The sequence below is a fragment of the Elephas maximus genome, chromosome 13 (genome assembly GCF_024166365.1).
Source record: "Elephas maximus indicus isolate mEleMax1 chromosome 13, mEleMax1 primary haplotype, whole genome shotgun sequence".
Taxonomy (NCBI): domain Eukaryota; kingdom Metazoa; phylum Chordata; class Mammalia; order Proboscidea; family Elephantidae; genus Elephas; species Elephas maximus.
The window spans coordinates 101,551,710-101,574,934 of record NC_064831.1 but is presented as its reverse complement, the minus strand read 5'-3'; the positions used below and the strand labels follow the sequence as shown (position 1 = coordinate 101,574,934).

At 44.3% G+C, this 23,225-nt stretch overlaps 1 protein-coding gene across 3 annotated transcripts in view; it reads left to right on the top strand.

Annotated features, from left to right (window-relative positions):
• Nucleotides 1-20,245, top strand: part of ATP10A (ATPase phospholipid transporting 10A (putative)) — a 215,703-nt gene extending 195,458 nt beyond the window's left edge. For 2 of the 3 annotated variants that reach the window (XM_049905513.1, XM_049905515.1), the window contains 8 exons: nt 2,612-2,939; nt 5,631-5,707; nt 9,173-9,298; nt 13,152-13,352; nt 16,284-16,364; nt 16,440-16,544; nt 17,248-17,435; nt 17,575-20,245. In XM_049905513.1, coding sequence (XP_049761470.1) covers nt 2,612-2,939; nt 5,631-5,707; nt 9,173-9,298; nt 13,152-13,352; nt 16,284-16,364; nt 16,440-16,544; nt 17,248-17,435; nt 17,575-18,175 — 1,707 coding nt within the window. In that variant the 3' untranslated portion in view covers nt 18,176-20,245. The remainder of the gene's footprint in view (nt 1-2,611; nt 2,940-5,630; nt 5,708-9,172; nt 9,299-13,151; nt 13,353-16,283; nt 16,365-16,439; nt 16,545-17,247; nt 17,436-17,574) is intronic. The other variant, XM_049905514.1, reaches the window with a different exon arrangement.
• The last annotated feature ends 2,980 nt before the right edge of the window (nt 20,246-23,225 follow it).

Here is a 23,225-nt window from a genome sequence, read left to right as displayed (position 1 = left end):
CATCACATCTTATCAAGGGTACATACCATCAACATGACTTATCACTGTTGATGTTGACCTTAATTACCTTACTGAGGTAGTGTCTATCAGGTTTCTCCACTGCAAAGTTACTATTTTTTTTCCTTTTTTTTTTTTCATACTGTACTTTTTTTGGAAGGAAGTCCCTTTGTTCAGCTCACACGTATGAATTGGGGAATTATATTCTACCTCTTCAAGGGTAGAATATCTACATAAATTATTTGAAATCCAGGTTGTTTTGTTTTTATTATGGTTAATATATTTTTCATTTCTAAAATTTCAATTTTGTTGTTCTTTATATCCTCATCATTTTTTTTTTTTTTTTTCCTGAGACTTTCTGTTTTTCTAGTCACTTCCAGAATGTTTACCATTACTTCTTGGAGCATTTTTATGATGGCTGCTCTAAAGTCTCTGTCATGTAATTCTAGTATCTGGTTATTTTGGCACTGGTTTCTGTTGATCATCTTTTCCACATGAGTTGAGATTTTCCTGGTTCATTGCATGCCGAGAAATTTTGGATTGTATCATGAACATCTTGAATATTATGTTAACACTCTGGGTCTTTTTAAATTCTATGGAGAATATTGCTCTTTTTTTTAAGCAGGTAATCAATCCTGGTGGGTTCAGGTTGGATGTTTTGAGCGACCTCTGCGATGTTGGTTTCAATGTCAGTTATTTTAAAAGCCATTGCAGTACCGTTAGAATCTGTCTCACACATTTTTGACCCCAAGATCAGTTTGGAACCTGAGTGGTGGCCTACCCCTTTGCTAAGTTCTCAAAGTCTTTGTTATGATGTTTAGGATTCTGTCCATGCATCCACAGCTTATGGGTGAGCCAAGAATTCATTAAAAAAAAAAAAAAAATTATGGTGTTATTCAGCCAAGAGTCTCCCTTTTCATAATCTTTCTGCAACTTTCTGGTTCCCCAAGTCCATTGCCGTCAAGTCTATTCCAACTCAGAGCGACCCTATAGGACAGAGTAGAACTGCCTCATAGGGTTTCCAAGGCTGTAAACCTTTACGGGAGCAGATTGCCACATTCTCCTGCGGAGCAGCTGGTAGGTTTGAACTGCCGATCTTTGAGTTAGTAGTAAGTGCTTAACCACTACTCCATCAGGGCTCCTCTTCTGGTTCCCCAGGACTCCCCTTTTTTGTCTTCTCACAAGAAGTTGGGGTTTTCAGTTACCTTGCTCCACTTCATACTTTCTTGCACCCACACATGCATCCAGTGTGAAATAGTGGGGGGATAGAGAGAGAAAAACCAACAGTTATTCTACCCGCTTGAGACCACCGCTTCTCTGAACAAAAGGAAGGTTTATCTCCTTCAGAATCTTCAGCAGTAGCCAGATCTGCTGCCTCTGCTGTTTCTGCCACTGCCACCATAGCAAAATTTCCTGGGGTTGGTAGTCAAGAGAATGGAAAAAATAAAATAAGATGTTTTTTCCAGTTTCTTTGAGTGTTGAAAGTTCTCTGCTCCTCATGCGAAAACTAGGGACTTCTCCTGGAGTTCTCTCTGTCCATGCTTTGGCGCCCACTTCCAGGATCAGACCAGGAGGTAGGGTAAAAATGGAAAACTCACCACTGGGTCAGTGATAGTTAGAATTCTGGTCTTCTTACCCAGTATAGTTGCTACTGTTTCCTTTCATGGTCCTCAAGTATCTGCTCTATGAGTTCTGTCAGGTTTTGTAGGTGCATTCAGTGAGAGAGACAGGATGGCATATGTTGACTGCATCTTACCTGGAACTGAAATTCACCCATGGCCTTGTCAATGCTTTGTGCTAGGACGAGGGGACTCGTGGTCCCCAATGCAATAAGACCCTACGTTCTCTTTAAGGCCTTCCCTAGTTACTCCTCCCCCCACCCCTCCACCACCACCCTGCTGTGGAAGCACGTCTTTCCCTGTCTGTGTCCAGTGGCACTTTTGCATATCCAGGTCTCTGACTTGCAGTGGCTGTGGGTGCCATGCGTCGACTATCTGCCTGTCTCCCCAGGGGCAGCGACTGTGTCTTCTTGGTCTTCTTTTCTTCAGTCTTGCTCACTTTTCTGCATACAAGAGGCCCTTGATAAGTGCCAGTAGAGCACACCTAGGCTTCCATGGTGTGCTGTGGGGACCACATCCCTAACCTGGTGGACTTACTGTCCACGGGGAGTTTGCCCCTGAGTACCCTGCAGTGAGTTTGTTTCTTAAGCACGCTCTGTCCTGGAATGGCTGTTCCCTCTTGTGCCTCTGGTCCCTGACCTTGCTTCCTGTTGTGGGTTCCCCTACAGGTTTTCCTGCTCTATTCAGATCCAGTAATGAGTTTTGGATTTAGCAATTAGCAAGGTTACGGTCAGGGCTTCCGAGGCACTCCACCTCACCACCTCACCCTCTGCACTGGACGAGGGGCGATAAGGCTCCTAGGCCAGTCTCTTCCGTTCCACATGGAACACCATCCTCTCCAAGTAAACTCAGTTTCAGGAGGGAGGCCTTCTGGGTGGATGTTGCAGCTGTTTATAGGCGCTGGAATCATTCACATTTAAAGAGATGTTGAGGGGTCATATGGGCCTGCAGCGGCACAGCTTGGGGTGGTGCATGTCTACCTTGTGTAATTTCAGGAAGCATGTGCAGCCCTGCTGGACCAGTGCCTCCACTACGTGCAGTCCAAGGGCCCTGGCAGCACCAAGGAGAAGACCTCGGGGAACATCAGGGTGGCCTTCTCCCCACTCTGCCCGCCTTCCACGTCCATGGCCTCTGGCCCCAGCCCGAGCCTTGTGATAGACGGGAGGAGTTTGGCCTACGCCCTGGAGAAGAGCCTGGAAGACAAGTTTCTCTTTCTGGCCAAGCAGTGTCGGTCAGTCCTGTGCTGCCGCTCAACACCGCTGCAGAAGAGCATGGTGGTGAAGCTGGTCAGGAGCAAGCTCAAGGCCATGACCCTGGCTATAGGCAAGTAATGTGTCTGCTGCCTCCTCCTGATGCACCGTGACCTGCCCATCCCCTTCCAGTCTAAACTGGAAGGCAGGAGAGTGATGCCCTGATTTTTTTTTTGTAAAATCATACCCAGTGTGATCAAATAGGCAGCACATTCCACATGGAAGACACAACACAGAGTAACAACAGCTGCAAGTACATCTTGCTGTTAGTTGCCATTGAGTCCATTTCACGTGCATGGAGTAGGACCGTGCTCCATAGGGTGTTCAAGGATGTGAGCTTTTGGAAGCAGATTGCCAGGGCTGTCTTCCAAAGTGTCTCTGGGTGGGTTTGAACCACCAACCTTTTAGTAGTAGTCAAGTGTTTAACTTTTTATGCCACCCGGGGACTCCAGAGCACATCTTAGGAGGTCAGTAAGTTGCTAGTTTAAGAAGATGGAGTTTCTGCTGTCTCCTGGGAGCAGGGAGGGAGACTTGAGGCCTACCAGTCCCGGTCAACCATGGCCGCAACACAGGACACTGCCCCCAGGACAAGTTAGACAGATGGGCTGCAAGGACCCTGAGGCCTACCATCCCTGAAGCCTGTCTGTCTGTCTGTCTCTCTCTTTCACACACAAACACACCCTCATGCTCACACCTTTCCCTTGCCTATGCTTCATGGTGATCAGAATTCTCGATCCCTTTGCCAGTTGAACTTTGCTGAGTTTTCTGATTAATAAGCTTAGAATTATTCATCCTAAGAAATGAATAGCTGCTAACTCGTCATTCACTTAAAGGAGTGTGTATCTAACAGTGGTTTTCCTTGCAGGCCTTCTAGGCCCCTCTGCAGTGATTCAGTTTTGCTCCCCTGCCTCTCTCGTCCAGTCCAGGGCACTATCTCAACCCATACCTGGTTCTGGTTCTGATTCAGGCTCAGGCACAGGTTCAGAGAGTCAGCAGTGCCACCTCCTGGTGAGGGGCCTGGAAAGACTGCAGGTAGCACAGGGAAAGAGGTCATGGCCATGATCCCCATAGAGCAAACAATTGATCTCCCTGCACATAGAATTCATACCTAGGTGAGAGTTTGCACTGAAATAAAGTCTCCTCCCAGTCTATAATAATTACAACATTTTCTGCAGAAATTCTGTGACATCTATTCCTTGTTGAATTAGGATTGCCTCCTTCTCAAAATGGGCACCTAATCTTGCCCCCAGAGCCAGTGCTGAGGAGAGTTCATGGGGTGAGGAGAGAGCACTGTTGGCCTTGGTGTGGTTGTCATGGAAATGTGTTCTGCGAATGCTGGGAGGCTGTGGAGATGCTGAGGAGAGTTTGCAGATGGGTGCAAATCTCAGGCATGGCTGCCTGCTCCAGGTGGATGGAGGAGAGTCATTCTGGCCCCTCCCAGGGAAGGCTGTCCTGGACCATCTTTGCCTCATGTGCCTGGAGTGGCCTTCGGTTTTCCAGACAAGGGTGGAGTCTGCAGGCTGTTTTGCACCACTCACCATCCCTGTCCTCTGATCTCAGCGACCTCAGAGATAAAGTAAAGATGTCATCTGCCTTGTGAGGCTGACATGAGAGATGAGTGATAAGCTACATTCTCGGTGCTGTGCAGCACCTGGTGCAACCACATAATCACAGGAGCTTGATATTTACTTAAGAAATAGAGATAAAGCCTTGGCTGGTTAAAAAGAAAGGGGAAAAAATAGGCTCTCTAAAGAGAAAGGGAAAGGAATGGCTTGTAAGCACTTTAGCTGACTTCTGTGAACAGGAGTTAAAGCGCTGCTGTCACCCTCTCCTCCGTGCCCAGCGTTTGTACTGTAGGCAGCGTCTCTGCATACCATATTTCACTTGAATGGGATGTTCTGGAAAACACTGCAGAAATTTCTTTGCTTCCCAGAATTTTAATACAACTTACCACCCGTTGTCAGCCCACCCTGATAAAGGACAGAAAAGCCACAGGCAGAAGACACTCTGTAGCCATGCTGTGAGTCACTCCATCTCTGTATATCTGCACCTTTCACCAGTTCTGCAACTTGGGATGTGCTCAGTGATTTGGGCCATTCTGCTGCCCAGTTGCAAGAATAATCTCTCTCACTGAATGATAATTCCTTTATGTCTCTGCTTGTCGTTCCCCAACGTGCCAAGAGCCTGACCTATGCCCTGTGCTCCTGAGCAGTTTCTATCAGCAGCTTGCCTGAATAAGCAGAAGTTAGCACACCCACAGAGGGCCCGATGGTGACACAATAGCTAATTAGCTGGCTGGTCACTGGTGCGCAAGCAGAGCTCTGCAGTTTGCGGCACAGAACTTCACCTCTTGTGTTTAGTTTAGAAGACTGCTCACATGATTTTGAGCTGGAGGAGCCTTGGCACATCTGTGATAATGCCAGGAGTAGTCCTGTAACTGTAATAATGAGGAAGATGAGGGTAGCACCTTCCATTGTGCCAGGCTCCATAAGGGGTATACTGATATGTGGGCCAACACTGTGGAGTGATTACTACCTAAAAAGGTAGCTCAGCACTAGCCTGCATTCTGACATTCTAGGTGGCTGGCAGTTCCAAATCCCACACCTTGGTTGCTACGCCTGCCTAACCAGGGTGGACACTGCACTGACTACTCCCCACCCTTCCTTTCACCCTTTACCAGAACTCAGGCCCGCGGGGACTCCGGGAAGTCAGTTTGATTCTGTGCACCTCACTTACGCACTTCTCCTGCCTGTGCTGTTTCTAGGAGATGGAGCCAATGATGTCAGCATGCTCCAGGTGGCAGATGTGGGCGTGGGCATTTCTGGCCAGGAAGGCATGCAGGTAAACATCAGTCAGGCTGTCTGACGTGACCCAGGGTCTCTCACTGGCCTCTTATTCTGGAGGTGTGTCTTAGTTATCTAGTGCTGCTGTAACAGAAATACCACAAGTGGATGGCTTTAACAAAGAGAGATTTATTTTCTCACAGTCCAGTAGGTTACAAGTCCAAATTCAGGGAGTCAGCTCCAGGGGAAGGCTTTCTCTGTCTGTCTGCTCTGGAGGAAAGTCCTTATCCTCAATCTTCCCCTGGTCGAGGAACTTCTCAGGCACAGGGACCCCGTGTCCAAAGGATGCTCTCTGCCCCTGGTGCTGCTTTCTTGGTGGTATGAGGTCCTCAACTCTCTGCCTGCTTCCCTTTCCTTTTATCTCTTGAAAAATAAAAGGTGGTGCAGGCCGCACCCCAGAGAAACTCCCTTTATGTTGGATCAAGGAGGCGACCTGAGTAAGAGTGGTGTTACAATCCCTCCTAATCCTTTTAACTTAAAATTATAATCACAAAATGGAGGACAACCAGTCAATACCAGGAAGCATGGCCTAACAAAGTTGATACACACATTTTTGGGGGGACATAATTCAATCCATGATAAGGCGCCAAAGGAAGCAGCACCTGGCCTCCCTTTGGCTCTGTCCAACTAAGCTAAAGAGTTGGCCTGAAATATAACTGACGCTCATACACCTCCTGCTAAGCCGATAGTGGAGGATGAGGTAGAATTGCCTTTCATAGTTATACAGTAATGTGCCATAAACACACCCACCTCTGTCTACAAGGATATTTTTGAGAAACGGTGGTCCAGAGAGAGGCCAGGCAGGTCATTGCTTCCCTCCGGCTGTTCCTGGCCGTCCTTGGGAGGCATTTTTGTTTACTTTTCTGCACACCAGCTGTACCATTTGAAAAACTGGCTTCTCTGTAGCACAGTTGGAACCTGGTATCACCATGAAAGTGGGATGTAGCTATCTTGACTCACACTGAAATTCAGCTTTGCATTTTTCATTTGCCTTGACACTTGATCGAGACATCAAATAAATGAGTTAATTAAAAATGCACTTCTTTTGGATGTAGTATTAAAACAACTTCCAACATTTGATTAGCTTTGAATAACAAAATTTTGGAACTTGGTGGAGACTTTAGGGAACAGTTTTTCCAACTATCTTTTAAAAATCAGTATGTCGACTACCATTTATTTATTCATTGATTAATGGATTCATTCATTCAGTCAGTAATTATTTCTCGAGCACTTAATCTGTGCCAGGCTTGTGCAAAGCCCATTAATTTTCTTGCTTGATAGAAATTTAACAGCCACACATGCTGTTCCAAACTAGGAGCTCCGTGGCTCTGCCCTGCCCTGTCTTTAGCACTTCCCTTACTCTCCGCTGCCCGCGCCCTGACCTGAGTCACTGTGTGATGTTTTCTTGTGTGTGTGTTTTTTCTCCACGACACTGAAAGTGGAGTCTGTCCGACTCCTCTCTGTCCCTTCACAGTGCCCAGCACAGCGGGTACACTGAAGTCTTTAGTATTGCCTCTGTAGCTTTCTTTCCCTATAGTGGAAGGTTGATGGGGGCCATGCCTGGGGGCAAGTCTCCGTATCTCGTACCCAAGACCCTGATGTTGAGAATGTGATTGGGAGGGGCCTGGGCTTCAGCCGCTGTCCACCTCCTGAGTGAGGGAGGCTGGGAGCCATGGAGGTTTATGATCTGAGCAGAGAGGAATTACCCAATAAGCAAGGTACACACGGGCTTACTTGTGCTTCCTTACTAATCTATAGTGCACAATATCACCTGTTTTTCATCACATCAAAGGGGTCAAGTACTGTTGGGTATTAGGGATTCCGAGAGACCACACCTGCTATCCTGGCTCTCATGGAACTTCCAGACAAGTCTAGAAGACAGGTAGTTTACACTTACAAAAATAAACATAGTTGTAATACATGCCATGAAAGAGTATTTCACAGGAGGACCTAGCCTAGCGTGGAACACCTGGGAAGCACCTTAACAAAGGACAAGACTATGTTAGGGCATAGACTGGGAGGAGGGAAGACGTGGCAGAGGCCAGAGAGCCAGATGAGCCTCATCAGGAAGGTTTGTCTGCAGTTCCCAAGGGCTGGGGATTCTTCTTCAGAAGGAGCCTAGAGGTCTGCCATGTAGACTCATTAACTTCCTTTTAACAACTGACCCTTTTGACTGGATTTTTAGACTATCCTCCCTTGAAGACAGGAATGTGTCTCATGGTCTCTATGTCCCCAAGTCTGTACCTGGCAATAATAAAGTCTTAATAAATGACTTTTGAAAGTCATTTCAAATAATGAATAAATGAATGAGGGATTAAATAATACATAAAACCTTTTAAACCCCTACATGTGGACAAGATGAAGTGTAGAGACATTATTTGCTTTGAAATCCTTAACTGCTGGTTAAAAAATAGATATTAAAAAGTTTCAGACTTTTCAGTGGTGTATAATGATGCTGTTCTATTTCAAAGTGGGACAACATCACTCTTTTCTAGGTATTATTTAAATACAGGGACATTAGTTAAATTTAAAAAGCATATTGACATTTTTACGTGGATTAGCCCTCCAAAGATAGGCAGAAAATTTTCCTGCAGTTTGGTCTGATTTTTTTCTAAATAAAGACATTCACTATAAGGCAGATTTCAAGTTACTCTGGGAACAGAGGTCTCATTTTGATGCCATTTTATCTGGGCCACTTAGCTTTCTTGTGTGAAGCACAGTGCCCAGAAAAGCTAAGGGAAAGCTTCCACCCCCAGGCATTGTGGAGAACACTTGCTGTCCCTCTTCCTGCTGCTCCCTGCCCGCTGCCCTGCAGAGGGTGCTCTGGTGCTGGGCTACATGTGGAGGCCATCACTGGTGGCTCCTGGGAAGAAAGACCCAAAAGGCACCTCCCAAGATAGCAAAGACCTCTCCTTGTGCATGCAAAAGGAGGGCTGTGGTTCATCCTTGGGTTGAGATCATAGCCGATTTGGATGACTAAAATACCCTGGGTGAGGAGAGGGGTGGAGAAAGGCAGAGAAACTTCATGTATGTCTGTATGATTTAGCTTATTAAGAAAGCATGGAAGAAAGTAAACAAGCCCTTTTAAAAGCCGTCACTTACATATGTTTGAAACCTTAGATGAATTCTGTAAAGTGGTATTCCTGACCTAGTGTTGATTGAGGTTGAATTCAATGGTATTAATTTTTACATATTAATTGTAAAATTAATTGCATTAATTTTTACATATTAAGTGCTCAGTATATAATTAGCAAATGAGTGAATGAATCCATTTATCAATGAATAAATGGTAGTCAATATACTGAGTTTTTAGGAGATAACAAGAAGACTGTGGTAGAACCAGTCACACACTGTGCGCAGAACCAGTTTCTCCATCCATCTTTGGCTTGTATCTTGGGGAGGTGAGAGAGACCTTACATGAGCGAGTGTGTCCCCAGTAATATAAGCTCCTCTCCCTTTCAAGGCGGTGATGGCCAGTGACTTTGCAGTGCCAAGATTCCGATACCTGGAGAGACTCTTGATTGTCCATGGACATTGGTGCTATTCTCGACTTGCCAACATGGTGCTGTACTTCTTCTACAAGAACACGGTAGGTATTTGATGCTCGTCTTCAGAATTTCTGAATGGAAAGGTCTGAGATGCATAGGACCATTTGCCAGCATCTGGCCCAAGGGCACCCACATGGCCTCCCACTGGCTTGTCTCTCTTGTCCTTTGAGAATTTCCCCAGTCTTGGCTCCCTGCACCTTCTGGGCTCAGAGGCCTGACTTCGTTGCCTGTGAAAGCAGTGGCACCTCTGAGGGGTGGGTTAAGTTACGTGAGGTTGTAGATGCAGGTAGATAAAACCAGAAAGTTCACTTGTTACTGTAATGAGAAATGGACTAATACTGAGGTCCAGCGTTTGCACGCAGTCACACAGCCAGTGAACCCTTGAGGACAAATTCAAACCTGGTCTGTCTGATTCTAGCGCCTAAGCACTTAACCAGTCTGTGAGTGTGTTTCTTCGGGGTGAAGCAGGAGTTCTCTAATGGTGCATTCTCCCATGTAGACCAGGAACCTCAAATAGGGAGCAGAAATGTGCCTGTGCTCCTGGAATCAGGATGACAGGACTTGATCACTCCATGATTGTGGCATTTAAAGGCCTGTGTTGAGACACAGCCACGCTGGAAGCAGGCGGTGAGGCTGGGCTTCGAGAGCCAGCTCTGGCGCTGTCCATCTCCCCCGCCCTCCAGCTCACTCTGAAGCAGGCTGACCTTCAGTTAGGTCACCCTAACTGTCCAGAGTTATCTCCCTGGGGACTTTAAATAAAGAGCCTCAGTCCTTTTCTGTTGTCTTCATGTGTAACTCCTAATCCTGGTGAGGCAGGTTCCTCCACATTCCACTAGCACTGACAGTATGGCCATTTCAAAGCCTTGTGTCTCCCCTGGGCAGGTAAGGTCCCCACTACAAGTGATGGATAAACATTCTGCCGAGAAGCTGCTGGGTTGCTTGGCTCCTGCCTCAGACAGCTTGCAGTTGAAGGAGACAAAAATAAATAAACTCAGGCAATAAGTGGCCTCGCAGAGTAGTCCCATCAATCTAGTTGTCCAGGCAGCAGAGCACCAGTGCCAAGATCCTCCTGCCCTCTTCTGAAATACAATAAAATAAATTAAAGGAAACATTGCTTTTTTTCGTAACTCCATTTAAAAATCTCCATGTTAACCCTAAATTGCAATCAGGACAGCTCTTGTTCATGTTCTCCACAGTTTCCTCTTCAGACCTGAACTTCCTCAGTCCTCTTATCCTCCCCCGCCCCCTTACTTTCACCCATTTTTCCAATTATCCTCTAGCAAATAAATACAGAAACTGGGAGCCAGTCAGGTGTGTCTCATTTGACAGGCTTGGTCCTGGAGCTAATTCAGTTTGGATTCTGCCTGGGAGAATCCCAGGAAGCTGGGCCAGGCTGCCCTGTCCTTGCATATTCCTCCTCCCTTCAGCCACAGGTACCCAATCCCTCATGCCGCATCCGCACACAATTGCAAATTCTGGGTCCTCGCTCCCCTCCCAAAGGAGTGGATGGTGCTTTGCCTAAAGGAGAGTTGAATAAGGGCTAGGCCACGCACAGATGGGGGTCTGACAGGATGGAATCCTGGCCTAGTTTCTGACCCCAGTGAGCTGTGCTGTCCCCAGCAAGCTATCTGACTTCCCTGGATTTTGTTTTCTTTAATTTAAAAAAAGAGAAAAAACCATGGCAGTTGAGCCAGCTTATCTCTATAATTCCTAATTAAAATTTCTTAAATTGAGGGGATGAGAAGAATGATGTAGGCTGAATGATTCCACATTTCTGTTGCAAATGAGGGCAGAGTAGGCCCGCTGGAGTGGCCATAGTCCCCTGCCAGCCAAGGTGGATCTGGGCTTATTGAAGGGAGCTGGAAGGAGAAAAGGGTGCTGCATTTATTCCATATGAGACGGACGAACTTTGTTAACATGCAGTTAATAAACGTGCTTGAGGAGGAGTTCAAAGATAATCACTCTGCCTCCTAAAATGAGAAGTTCATTTTGCTTTAGGAATAGGCTGGCTTTCCTTTCCAGTGACAAGTAGAGAAGGAAAGTTTCTATAGCAACAGTGGTTTGGAAAGATGCTTTTTTTGGTACTAGATTAAAAAAACCACTCAGTTATACAAGTGCCTTTCTTCCTCTTTGTCTTGACTCCATTGCTCACCAATGACTCATTATGCTGCATGTGGGGGTGAATGCAAGAAGGTCCTAAGAGGAGAGAAGTACCAGATGGTCAGAGAAAAATCCAGGCCTACCAGGTTTCCCTCTGGAGAGGAAAGTGACATATTGAGAGATTTAATTCATCCATTGAAGCAGGATTTGGAGGATTTGTGTCACTGTAAGTTATACCAATATAGACCATCCGTCACATTTTCCGGTCTTCACACAAGCCAAGTCATTTTTAGGTCAGGAAACAGAAGCTCAGAGAGACTGAGTAACTGGTTCATGGTAGCTCCTGAGCCAAAACTCAGGCCTATGTGGTGGCCCTGAACAGAATGTTCTTCCATCATACCATGTCCCCTCTTGGGCCTATCTATGCACTCCAGGCTGTGACTACCAGGGACCCACCTGTGGTTGAGTAACTTGAGTTTATCACATCAACCATGACCATAGGGCAAGTCATTTAACATTTTGGAGTCTTAATTTCTTTTTCTGTAAATGGAGTGAGAATGCTGGCTCTGCTTGAGTCTCAAACAAGTGAAATAATGGTAGTAGTACTAACAAGAGCAAACCACAGGTGAGCACCTACAGTGTGCCAGGAACTGTTGTGAGTACTTTAATGGCCTTCATTCATTTACTCCTTATAACAATCCCATAGGTCAGTATCATTGGTGTGCCCATTTCATGGGCAAGGAAACTGAGGCAGAGAGGCCTTAAATGATCTGTGCCAAGTCACACAGCTGATAAGTGTAAGAAGGATTTGCAATCAGTAAACTGCCATGCCCTACGTAAATGCACCCAAACCACTGATATTCAAAGATTTAGTAATTATGGAAAGAGATCTGGCTCAGTAACTCCTACTGTGTGTGCATGAGCTTTGACCAGGCTGCTCAACCTCCCTGAACCTCACTTTCCTCTTGGGCAAGCACGAGCAGCCCAGTGAGCTAGCCGTAAGGATCAGAGATGATACCAAGAACTCCCTCACCTGACAGAGAGCTCAACAAACAGCCAAGGCTGGGTGGAGACAGCGGTGTTGGTGGTGTTGCCGACTTTGCTGCCACCCCGTCTGCCCCGCCCCTGCAGGAGTCGGTAATTGTCCACTGTCCCTCCTGGGGAACATTGCATCTAAAGAAGGGAGATGAGATCAAGGGTGCAGCCACAGCAGGTTTGTTTAGGGTCCCAGCAGAGGAAGAGAGCTAGAGAAGAAGCCTCAGGCCTCAGGTGTTGGTGTGCCCACCGAGCCCTCTTGAAGTGGGAGCAGCTTAGACCCCCTGCTGGGCCTTCATTTTGTTTACTTTTATTTTTCATCAGTGATCTGCAGGTCTTCCAGCACAAAAACTCATCTTTCCAAGGGCTGCTCCTCAGAATTCCCAATTTCCATTACTGGGTCTTCCTGCTCAAGAGAATGAGGAGTGGGAAAGGGTGGAAGAAGGAGAGGCTGAGGGCCCCAGCCAGCCTAAGGTTAGGGCTACCTTTGGAAAAATGCTGAAATGGCATATTTTCGTTGGGTATATTTTCACAAAAAATAAAATTTTAAAAAACCTGGTTCAACAGTAACAACATTTGGCAAAAAAAAAAAAAAAACCTAGAAAATAAAATAAAAGCCGTTTTTTGTTTTTTTTTTTAATCTTTACAGTGGAACTCTGGAGAGCCTCTAGACCCCTTGGATTAGAATCGGCAAGGACAACTGAAGACAAATTCTCGGCTGTCCTTCTTAACTGGAGCCTGTTCCTTTCTCGATTTCAGATGTTCGTGGGCCTCCTGTTTTGGTTTCAGTTTTACTGTGGCTTCTCTGCATCTGCCATGATCGACCAGTGGTATCTCATCTTCTTTAACCTGCTCTTCTCCTCACTCCCCCAGCTTGTGACTGGGGTGCTTGACAAGGATGTGCCAGCCGATGTGCTGCTGGCCCGGCCACAGCTCTACCGGAGTGGCCAGAATAGAGAGGTAAGGGCTCCCGATGCTCCCAGTAAATGGTGAACATTCTAGAACCTGACTTGTGGTAGGAACAGAACAAATCCTGCCTGCTAAACCCCTAGTGCGCTAAGTAAACTCAAGTGAAAACCATCTTCACACAGAATCCAGTGGGAAGCCAGCCCAGAAGCCCAGGGAAAGCTGAGGTAGCCATGTGGAGTCTCAGTCAGGGTCACATGGGATGCTGCAGCCAAAGGAGCGACTTTGCCAAAACAAACAAAACAAAGCAATTATTTTGAATGGGAATTAACAAGAAGACAAGCCTGTAGGGAAACTACTGAAAGAAATTAACACAGATATAAATATGTGTTTACACCAAATAGATTAACATACCAATTACCAACTATTCTCAGCCAACTACTCTTCTCAGCCATGCTTCCCTTTTGGCTGGTATGATTTATCATATGTGTGTACAGAGAGAATGGAGCTCATTTCTCTTATACCAAAAACCCAGTGCCGTCTAGTCAGTTCTGACTTATAGCGACCCTATAGGACAGAGTAGAACTGCCCCATAGAGTTTCCAAGGAGCGCCTGGCAGATTCAAACTGCTGACCCTTTGGTTGGCAGCCGTAGCACTTAACCACTGTGCCACCAGGGTTTCCAATTTCTCTTATAGTGAGCTCTAATTTGGAATGCATTTACTTAAGGGTCGACTTCCCAGGTCACCATACTGCTCTAGGGGTTCTCACAGCAACAGGCAGCCCAGGATGGGGAGATAGTCAGCCAGGCAGAGGAGGGCTGCTGCTCGCCACCAGTTGCCTCCCCACAGGAGAGTTACCTTAGCTAACTAGGCTAGTCCATGGGATATGCATACTAAGTCACACCTGTGGAAGTTTAGGTGACCAATAGGAAGTGCCCAGCAGGAAATGCCTGTCCTATCCCCTTCTTTCTTGCAGGCCACTGCCTACCAGATGTGCAGGAACTTAGCCAGTTCTTAATAAGGACACCCAAGTTTCATGAATATGAATTTGATTCCCAGATCACCAAGACTCTATTAATCTATATCAGGGTCACTGTGCCCATAACATATGTTATTGTTGTTAGGTGTCTTCAAGTTGGCTCCGACTCATAATGACTCTATGTACAACAGAACAAAACACTGCCCAGGCCTGTGTCATCCTCACAATTGCTGTTACTCTTGAGCCCATTGTTGCAGCCACTGTGTCAACCCACCTCATTGAGGGTCTTCCTCTTTTTCGCTAACCTTCTATTTTACCAAGCATGATGTCCTTCTCCAGGGATTGGTCCCTCCTCATGACATGTCCAAAGTACGTGAGATGAAGTCTCACCATCCTCGTTTCTAAGGACCATTCTTGCTGTACTTCTTTCAAGACAGATTTATTCTTTCTTCTGGCAGTCCATGGTATATTCAGTATCCTTCACCAACATCATAATTCAAATGCATCAATTCTTCTTCCATCTTCCTTATTCATTGTCCAGCTTTGGCATGCATATGAGGTGATTAAAAACACCGTGGCTTGGGTCAGGTGCACCTTAGACCTCAAAGTGACATCTTTGCTTTTTTAACACTTTAAAGAGGTCTTTTGCAGCACATTTGCCCAATCGTCATTTGATTCCTTAGCTGCTGCTTCCATGGGCATTGATTGTGAATCCAAGTAAAATGAAATCCTTGACAACTTCAGTCTTTTCTACATTTATCATGATGTTGCTTCTTGGTCCAGATGTGAGGGTTTTTGTTTTCTTTATGTTGAGGTAGAATGCATGCTGAAAGATATAGTCTTTGATCTTCATCAGTAAATGTTTCAAATCTTCACTTTCAGCAAGTAAGGTTGCGTCATCTGCATATCACAGGTTGTTAACGAGTCTTCCTCCAGTCCTGATGCCGAGGCCTTCATATAGCTTAGCCTCTCGGATTATTTGCCCAGCATATAGATTGAATAAGCATGGTGAAAAGATACAACCCTGATGCACACCTTTCCTGGCTTTAAACCATGCAGTATCTACTTCTGTTCAAACAACTGCCTCTTGGTCTATATACAGGTTCTATAATATATAAAAAAAAACTAGGCCATAGCCATGATCTAATGTTAAAAGTCAATATGCCTTTTAGAAACATCCCAAGGGGCCTTAACCACAAAGAGAGTAAAATCCTGGCTAAGTCCTAGTTGTTATCGTTGTTAGTCAGCTCTAATTCGGGGCAGCCTTATGTACGACAAAACAAAATGTTGCCCAGTTCTGTGCCACCTTCACAATTCTTGGTATGTTTGAGTCCATTGTTGTGGCTAGTGTGTCAGTCTGTCTCATGGAGGGTTTCCCTCTATTTCAGTGACCCTCTACTTTGCCAGACATGATGTCGTTTCTTAGCAGTTGGTCTTTCCCAATGATGTGTCCAAAGTAAGCTAGTCAAAGGCTTCCCTTCCTCACTGCTAAGGAGTATTATGGTTGTATTTCTTCTAAGACCAATTTGTTCATTCTTCTAAAAGTCCATGATGTAGTCAATACTCTTTCACCAGCACCACAATTCAAATGCATTAATTCTTCTCCTGTCTTCCTTTTCCCTAGTCCTTTTTTCTCATATATGAGAAGGGCTCAAATTGAGGGAAGAATACCACAAATTTCAGGTGCTATTCCTACCCCATGGAAATGTTCCCTTGCAGGATTTAGAAGGCGGTTTCATCTTTTAGTTATTGGCATAGATACTACAGCCAATCTTATTAAAGCAAGTGCTCCCAATGAGTTACTCTACAGCCATATGGTTCTACAGGTATTTGTTGAATTATTTTTTACACCCCGGCCTGTGGCGCCTTGCCTCTCCAAAAGTACTGAAACATCATGCTTTCCTCAGGTGCATGAATTGCACATTAATGGCTATAGCTTATTGGACAAAGTCACAGGAAGAGATGCAGAATTTTCTGTAACCTACTTGCTTATTTTGTGTCCCAGGAATACCGGCCACGTGCTTTCTGGACAAACATGGCCGATGCTGCCTTTCAGAGCCTGGTTTGCTTTTTCATTCCTTACCTGGTAAGTTGGCACCTGGGCGGTCATCTTGTCTGCTGTGTCAGAGGACCACAGACAGAGGACACTGCTGTCTTTCAGGCGTACTACGACTCGGACGTAGATATGTTTACCTGGGGCACCCCCATTACGGCCATTGCGCTGCTCACCTTCCTGCTGCACCTGGGCATCGAAACCAAAACCTGGGTAAGAGCACAGATGTAGGCTCATCTCAGGAATTCCCAGAGGCTGCTGGACCAGATTTCCTTGCAGATTCCATGAGATTTAGAAGGTTTTGAACAGACTGCAAAACCAGCCTCACTCTGATGGGAAGGAAAATGGAGCCACCAACCCGCTGGCCAGGAAACACATACCTGAGCCCCTGCTGTGGGAGCTACCCAGCCCCTCATCCCACACTTCTGGACACTGCTTAAAAAGTCAGGTGCCATGGAGTCAACTCAGAGACTCATAGCAATCCCATGTTTGTCAGAGTATGACTGTGCTCCATAGAGTTGTCAGTGAATGATTTTTCAGAAGCAGATCGCCACGCCCTTCTTCAGTGGTACCTCTGGGTGGACTCAAACCTCCAGCCTTTTGGTTAGCAGCTGAGCATGTTAACCATCCGTACCACCCAGGGCCTCCAGATACTACTTAGTTCTCCTACTTCTCCACCACGTTTTCCCTCTTTCTGTCCTGCCCCTGGCTTCTTTCTCTCACCTTATGTTCCAGGTGGGTCCACAGGTTTCTGAGACTTCACCCAGCTTACCCACCCTCAGTGCCAAAGACCCCTCTTCTAACTAAGCTTTAGAACATCAAACCCACCCATGAATGACTCATATACGTTTTTGTTGACATTGTTATTGTTACTTTCAAGTTGAAATAAAAGACCTTTTCTTTCTTTTCTCCTCAGACCTGGCTCAACTGGATAGCTTGTGGCTTCAGTATCCTTTTATTTTTCATTGTGGCTTTGATTTACAATGCTTCTTGTGCAACGTGTTATCCTCCGTCTAACCCCTATTGGACTATGCAAACATTAATGGGCGACCCCGTGTTTTACTTGACTTGTATCATAGCACCCGTGGCTGCACTGCTGCCCAGGTGGGTACCAAGGAGGGCATCCCCATGTCATAAGTGAGCTCAGACAGCATTTCATGTTTGTGCCTTTTCACTGTGTTACTCTTGGGAACACAAAGCCCCACCACAGCATTATCTGACTTTTTCTATGTGCTTTTTCCAGATTGTTTTTCAAAACCCTCCAGGGAACCCTTTTCCCCACCCAACTCCAGCTGGGACGCCAGTTGGCCAAGAGGTCCCCCAAGAAACCCAGCATTCCCAAAGACATCTTTGCTCAGGGACAGCTCCCAAGAGAACAGAGGAGCAGCAGCAGCTCTGAAGCCCCCTCCCAGGATGGCACCTCCCAAACCTCAATCTCCCCGGAGAAGGCAGCAGTGAGCAGAGAACACAGTGTGGTGCCCTTAAGCATGCTGCCCACAAGGACACCTTCCCAGGAGGACAGCCTGCTGAAGGGACTTTGCAACCAGGCCCTGGGGCCCTTCATGCCAGAGGAGGCTGCTCAGGAAGGGCATCCTCAGGACTCAGAGACAAAACACAGCAGTGCAAGTGGGGCAGCCTCCCTACCCCCCATCTTCAACCTTCCCAACCTCAGCTCGCTCAACTGGATTTCCTCCCTGTCTCTGGTCAGCGGGCTGGGAAGTGTATTGCAATTCTCTCAAAGTAGTTTACAGGTGGATAAGCAGGATGATGAGTTTCTGCCCAGCCCCCCTCAGCCCACTTGTGAGCTGCACACTCTAAGGGGACAGACAGCCAAATCCTTCTAGAAAACCTTCATGTGACCTTTTTATGTCAGTCATTAATATTATTTATGTTTATTATTTGCACAGAAGAATTCTAGTGAAATGTATTTTAAATGTTTCCAAGGCTAAAATGGAAAACAAGAGGTACCAAAGAGAGAAAGTTTATTTTTTAAAGTTTTAAGTAGAGTATATTGAGAAGAAAAATAAGAGCTTTAATGTACATAAAAATTTAAAGAAGAGTGACATGTGAAAATAGTGTTTAAATTTATTTTTTCATTTCATTTTATAAGAAAATGCAGTTTGATTTTTTTCTTCAAAAAGAGTGACCTTTGTTTTTACTAAAGTGTGAATGTGTGACTGAGTATCAGGAAGTCTGGGCATGTGTGGCCAGCCAGGAGGAGAGAGGACATGAGTGGGGAGCACGCAAGTGGCAGACTTCACCTCGTCTTCTGAGCGAACAGTGTGAGAAGGCTGTTTCTCTACCTTCAGCCAGAAAAGGGATGTGCCACCTCGAGAAAAATACATGTGCATTCTAAGTCTCCATTCTCTGCAGGCATTTCATAAGGGTCGCCTTTTCATTATTACAGCCCCTGTGTAGTATTTGCCTGTTAAAACTATAACAAGCAATAAACAACTTTCATTTTGCAAAGAGTGTGTCTGGCAGACACTGTTATACAAAATTATTAGTTTATGACCTAACGGCATGTTATGGCTAATGCAGGATATGTCCCTATGGGAGCATTTTTAGACACTATGAAAAACGTAGCTTAGCAAAGTACAAGCTGCGTCACAGCAGAGCACATGTATTACAAATCAGACCTGGCACCGAGTCATCTGCCCCAACCAGACCATCCCAGCAAACATTCAGTCTCATTATAAGTGTGTATCTTCAGGCATCTAGTTTGATTAGCCATTACTTCTGCCCCTTAAAGAAGAGAAGAAAGGGGAAAAATGATTAAAATCCAAGACAGTCTAGCATTTTCTCTTCAGAGCTCTCTCTTTCCAGTTTGTCAAACAGTGATCCCTTGCCCACTGTGCCAGACACGGAGCATACAGAGTCAGCAGGGTGAGCTGCCTACAGCACGAGTATACAAGGTCTGAGACTGCCTGTCCTGAGAACAGCAATGGAAACGGAGAAAGAACCTGACAACTAAGAAAACCCTGTGCATACCTGCCAGGGAAGAATGGCCAGGTATCCAGGGCATGGTTTCACTGCAAGTACCTGATCCCAATCAGACAAACAGGGCAGGTGTAAGCTCGATGACTGTAAGAGATTGGTAGGCCTCAGGGTGGCTGGACTCAGCAACTCAGGGCTTTTCTCCCATCTCCCTTCCCCAGCTCCTAGTCACTGTGTCATAGGGCTGGCTCTGATCTCAGTGACACAATGCATACATCCACACCAGCCCATCTAGGAGAGTGGGTGTCTTTCCAAATTCCAAGCAGGGTCCTGATTTCCTTCGCTTCACCCTGTATAGGTTACAGGACAGTTTAGAGCCAGGCACTGGCAAGTCAAGGGGAAGGCTCAGACTTGGGCTCTAACTGGACCTGGGAGGAACTCTAAGGACTAGCTGTGTTTTCTGAGAAATGAGAGAGAGGAGGGGACATGGCTTCAGCATCTAACACTGCCCACCCCAAAGGTGATAGCAGTCCCAACCCTGCTGCATTCCCATGACTGAAACACCAAGCGGGGCCCCTCATCTATTCTTGTATGTACCTGTAAGAAGAGGATTTCCTTTGGAAGGCATACAACTGTACTGTTTCCTAAATTAAGGTAATGGTTGTCATCCCAAAGTAAAAGAACTATAAGCATGTTTACCTGAGTATCTAAGAGTTCAAAGTGTGCCAGCTTCTAGATTTTCTAGTTCCTGCACTCCCAGCCTGCCCACCATCTTTCCAAATACCATCTTCCTCTACAGATCTACTTCCTCTTGAAAACGGGAATGATCCAGAAAGTGGCTTCTAGAATATGGTCAGTTCAGAGAAATAAAAATCATAAAGGGCATTGGCAATTATCTGGTCTTTAGGATGAAGAATATCCTACAATAATAATCCACCATAAACAACTAAGTGATCTCAAAAGGAACATATTTAGGAATAAACTTCTCTGATTATTTTTTTAAAAAACTGGGTAAAACATATTTCCTATTCCTAATAACAACTGTAAAATAAATAGGAATAGAGGATTAGTTATTTGTCATTGTAAAGCATGTTTATTTCAAAGCTGAAACCAATTAATTCTCAGTTCTTGGAGGTTGGATAGTGTGTTTCTTCACCCTGTATCCTAAACACTTAGCACAGAAGCACTTAGAATGTTTCAATATATAGTTGATAAATCTAAGAATAAATGTTAATAGTGAAACATTAAAGACATTATTGTTACCAATCAGTAGAAGAAAATTTCTTGTTATAACCTATTATTATTTAATATTTTTTCTGGAATTTCTGGATAATGCAATAAGACATAAATGTTTAAAAAGAATGAGTATTGGAATATTAGAGACCAAATTATTACTTACATGTGATATGATTGTATACCTGAGAACCCAAATTAAAAAATTAAAAAGCTCTTAGAACTAATAAGAGGATTCAATAAATTGACTGACTTATTGTGGTAGGGGAAAAGGACCCCAGACTCAAATTCAATCAAAAGAGAGTTTCATTAAGCCAACACAAAATCATTCGAGTGAGGGCACCATCAGTGTGCACTGCGCACAAAGACCAACCGATCCACTGAATCACAGTCGGAGCAGCTAATATACACTATCACAGAAGAAATAAGGAAAAATTCTGATTGGTTATTTATTGATACGTCACTGTCAAAGATGAATAACAAAAGTGGGATCATTATAATGAGTGGTTTAAAGAGCTTTTGTTGTCTAGTTACAACCTGGTGATCTGTGCTTTGTTGGCTAGTTACTGCTTAGTAACCATAGGGAACTTACAAGGGGGGTTTACAGGACGTTTGCCAGGCATTCAATTCTGGAGATGTTGAGGTTGCATAAGGCTCCTCGGGAACAAACTGACAACATCACTCTTGGCTTGGTTACAAAGAAAACATTTCCGTGGAAACCAGACAACAGGCAGAATTGCCCTAAGCAGTTCAGATTTCTGTTTCTATAGGTTTTCCACACAATGTGGGTTCCAGGCCTGGACCCCCACTTAGTTTCTTTTATGCTGGCCAAGCATTTCATATAGTTTCAGAGTCTCCATATCACTATGAAGAAAACAGACTATAGCTTTCTACAGAGCAGTAATAACCACTAATGGAGGGGCAGGGGAGGGAAAGGGAATAGATCTCATTCACCAGTACAGCACCGATACCAACAAAAATTAAAATGCCTAAGAATAACATCAATATGTATAAAGACAACTTACCAGAACCTAAGGTGTTAACAATGTCACAGCTACAAAGACACGCCTCATTTCTAGACCAGAAAACTAAATATTGTAAAAGTCCTGCATTCCAATTTCTGCAGCTTTTGTTTATTTTTAGTTCCTGATTGTTTCTTCCGTATGTTTCTTTTGCTTTTATTATTATTATTTAAATTAACAAAATGACTCTAGAGTTTATCTGGAAGGATATATAGGTGAAAATATCAAAGAAAATTCTAACTAATGGAAAGACTAGATTATAAAATGTTTTATAAAGTGTTAATTTTTTTAATACTTAAAATAATGTAATAATAATTCAAGAAAAGATAATAACAGACTAGAAATGACAAAGATGTATCCTGTTCTATATAAGAATTTAATGTATGCCAAAAACAGATCAAGATTAAATGAAAAATATTATTCACCAAATGACATTGGTATAAAGTCAATAATGTAGGAAAAAATTCGTTCTTAGCTTATGTACATACTATAAATTCCAATTAATTCAAAATTTAAATTTAAAATCCCAAACCATAGAAAAACTAAGAAACTAAAATCAAATATTCACCACCCTTCTGGAGGAGGCAACCTCTCAGGCACTCAAGTTCTCCTTGACTTTTTGTCTGGATTTGCAGAGCATGGTATTAGAGGGGAGAGAGACCCAGGCAGAGAATAGAACTAAGGTTCATAGCCAAGGGTTAGATTGCTCATGTGCAGAATAAAACTTTGAAAACCCTAACAGAAGAGGCTGAAGATACTAGAGATGATGTAGTACTGAAAAACATTGAACTTCTGATCTTAACAGAAAGGAGACACTTCTCTGAGTACCTTAGATGGCTACATCTTAGGAGTAAAAACCACACAGTAGGGTAAGGAACACATCCGAGGACAAGGAGAAAAACTGAAATAGATTCAACCTAAAATCAATCCTGAAAGGAGCAAAGAGGACCCCCTAGACTAATTTACCTGCCTGAAAGAAAACGCAAAGGAAGACAAATCTAGATCCCATTATGTCCCATTGTGATGTCAAGCATACCATGAGAAACCACTAGACACATGGCACAGGAAAACATGACCCAAAATCAAAAGAAAAAGCGGTTAATAAAAATCTCCTGAGAAAATTCAAATATTGGAAAGTATCAAGTATAAATTCTAGAATGAAGAACTATAATAGCTGAAATGAAATATCCATTAGATAGGTTTAACATCAGGTTTTACATTGCAGAAAAGAGGCAGTAAAATTGAAGACCTGTCAGTAGAAAGTGTCCAAAATGAAGAACAGATTGAAAAACAACAACAAAAAAATACAATCTCAGTGACCTATGGGACAATACTAGGCTAATTTTGGAGTCCCAAAGAAAGGAGAAAAACGGAGACAGAAAAGTAATCTGAAGAAATAGTGTCTGAAAAATTCAGAGTACATCAATGCACAGATCCTAGAAGTTCAGCATGTTTTCAAACTGCATGAATACAAAGAAAAACTACATGCAAACATCATAATCAAACTGCTGAAAACCAAAGATAATGATAAGATTTTGAAAGTAGCCAGATGAATAAATATACTAAGAAAAATGATGCCACCAGAAACAACAGAAGCTAAAAGATCATAAAGCTTTTTTAAAAAAAAAACAATATTTTTTTACCTTTAACATGAAACTCAGCATAAACAATTTAGATTAAAATTTTCAAGCAAGTAAAAAGC